The sequence below is a fragment of the Nematolebias whitei genome, chromosome 13 (assembly GCF_014905685.2).
Source record: "Nematolebias whitei isolate Nwh7 chromosome 13, NemWhi1, whole genome shotgun sequence".
Taxonomy (NCBI): domain Eukaryota; kingdom Metazoa; phylum Chordata; class Actinopteri; order Cyprinodontiformes; family Rivulidae; genus Nematolebias; species Nematolebias whitei.
The window spans coordinates 3,647,142-3,648,901 of NC_056510.1; the positions used below are offsets into that span (position 1 = coordinate 3,647,142).

General features: G+C 47.4%; 1 protein-coding gene across 1 annotated transcript; it reads right to left on the bottom strand.

Moving 5' to 3' along the window:
• Positions 1 to 336: 336 nt before the first annotated feature.
• Positions 337 to 1,104, bottom strand: olig1 (oligodendrocyte transcription factor 1). The gene has a single exon (XM_037686235.1). The coding sequence runs from the start codon at positions 1,102 to 1,104 to the stop codon at positions 337 to 339; it is 768 nt and encodes a 255-aa protein (XP_037542163.1).
• Between the last annotated feature and the right edge of the window lie 656 nt (positions 1,105 to 1,760).

Genomic DNA, 1,760 nt, shown 5'->3' on the forward strand with positions numbered 1-1,760 from the left:
GTCTTGTTTTAAACATTATTTTATTTTTAAACAGCTGTCAATCAAACTGAACATCAGGCACACAGTTTGAATTTTTTATGCAAGAAAACATAATTATCTAAAGACTTCTTAGTTTCTTTGAAACAAGAAAAACTAAATAAAATTATTCCCCTCTTGCAATCAAGACCATGTTATTAGATTTAGAGAAAATAATTCAGAATAAATCTGTAAATTTTAATTAAAATAAAACACGGAGATCAGTAATGTAGTAAAACTTTAAAACTGTGTTAAAATGTTAGCAAAATCTCTTATGTAAAAGTTTGCGAACATCAAGTCCATTTAGGATCCTTTGATTTGTTACTTTGGGAATCTGGGGGCAGCTTTGGAATGGTTGAACCTGGGCAGTCTGCAGACTCCGCAGGGGCAGAGGGCCCCCCCTGCAACCCCTGCAGAGCTCCATACTGGGGCCAGTGAGGCCTCCATGGGGCCCGGAGAAACCAGGGAACATTTAGCTGCTGTGGAGGATGACAAAGCGGAGGGAGAGGAAGACGATGAGGCCGCTGAGGACACGAGGGATTCATGGGTGAGGAGGAGCTGACCCGGTCCAGCCATCAGGGGCCACCCTCCTGCAAACAGCAGCCGGGGAACGGGCCCCGTGTTCACTCCCATCCCGACGCTTACCTCCCCCAGGAGCCGCCGCATTTCCTGCAGAGAGGAACCAAGAAGGAGGATGTAGTTCCTGGCCAGGACCAGGGTGGAGATCTTGGAAAGCCTCCGTCCTGGAGGGGCACCAGGCTGATGGGACTGCGAGGAGGCAGGAGGAGAGGAGGCGTAGGGCACCATGACCTCCCTCAGGGCGTCCATGGCAACGTTCAAGTCCTGCATCCTCTTCCTCTCTCTGCTATTGATCTTCCGTCTGAGCTCCTGCTGCTCCTCGGCGCTCAACTCCTTCTGGGCCTTTGAGGACCTGGGACCTGCCTGGAGGCTCAGCATCGGTACGGGGTTCATGCAGGAGCTCAAGCGAAACCCTGGGGGGCAGTGGGGTAAATCGTGGATGGAGCCGGGGCCACAGAGGGCGGGAGACTGCTCTGGGGCCCTGATTGTTGCGTTTGACAAAACATTCATTGTCCGTCCAGAAGTTCGAGTTGGACTCAGTCAAAAAATAAAAACCTCAGAGGCTTCAGAAGAAAAATCCTCCGACTAATAAAATCCTGTCTTCATTCTGCTCTGATCGTTTATCTTCTGCCTAAAGAAACAAAAAGCCAGCTGCCGTCCACCATGACGACATTCAGGTTTGGAGGTGTCTGCCTTCGAAGCGGCAGCTCACTTTTCTCATTTCTGCAGCTGCCTGAGAGAAGAGTCGCCGCTCGCAGTGAGGAGAAGGAGCTAAATGCTGCTCTCACGGCCACACCTCGACTCAACTCCTCCCAACCCTTTAAGAACACAACCAACGGTTCATGAGTTTGTGAACATGCCATGATGATTTAACAGGTTCATTAAAATGCATCTACTGTTTCATGAGATATTTTACTAACAGACGTGCACCAAATTACATGATCATCCAGCTTTCATGTGTTTAGTGTAGAAAAAAGGATGGTGTTTCTGAACTATAAATAAAAGACAGATGGGCAAGATTAAACTTTTATGATTTTTCTATCTTAACTAAATAAACAGATTTATGTTTAAAATACTGAGTTCACACTGAAGTTCTTCTGCAGAGGTTCTTCCAGTTCATCGGTTCTGCAGAGGTGGCTACAGCGAGCAAACTTGGATTTGGCAAA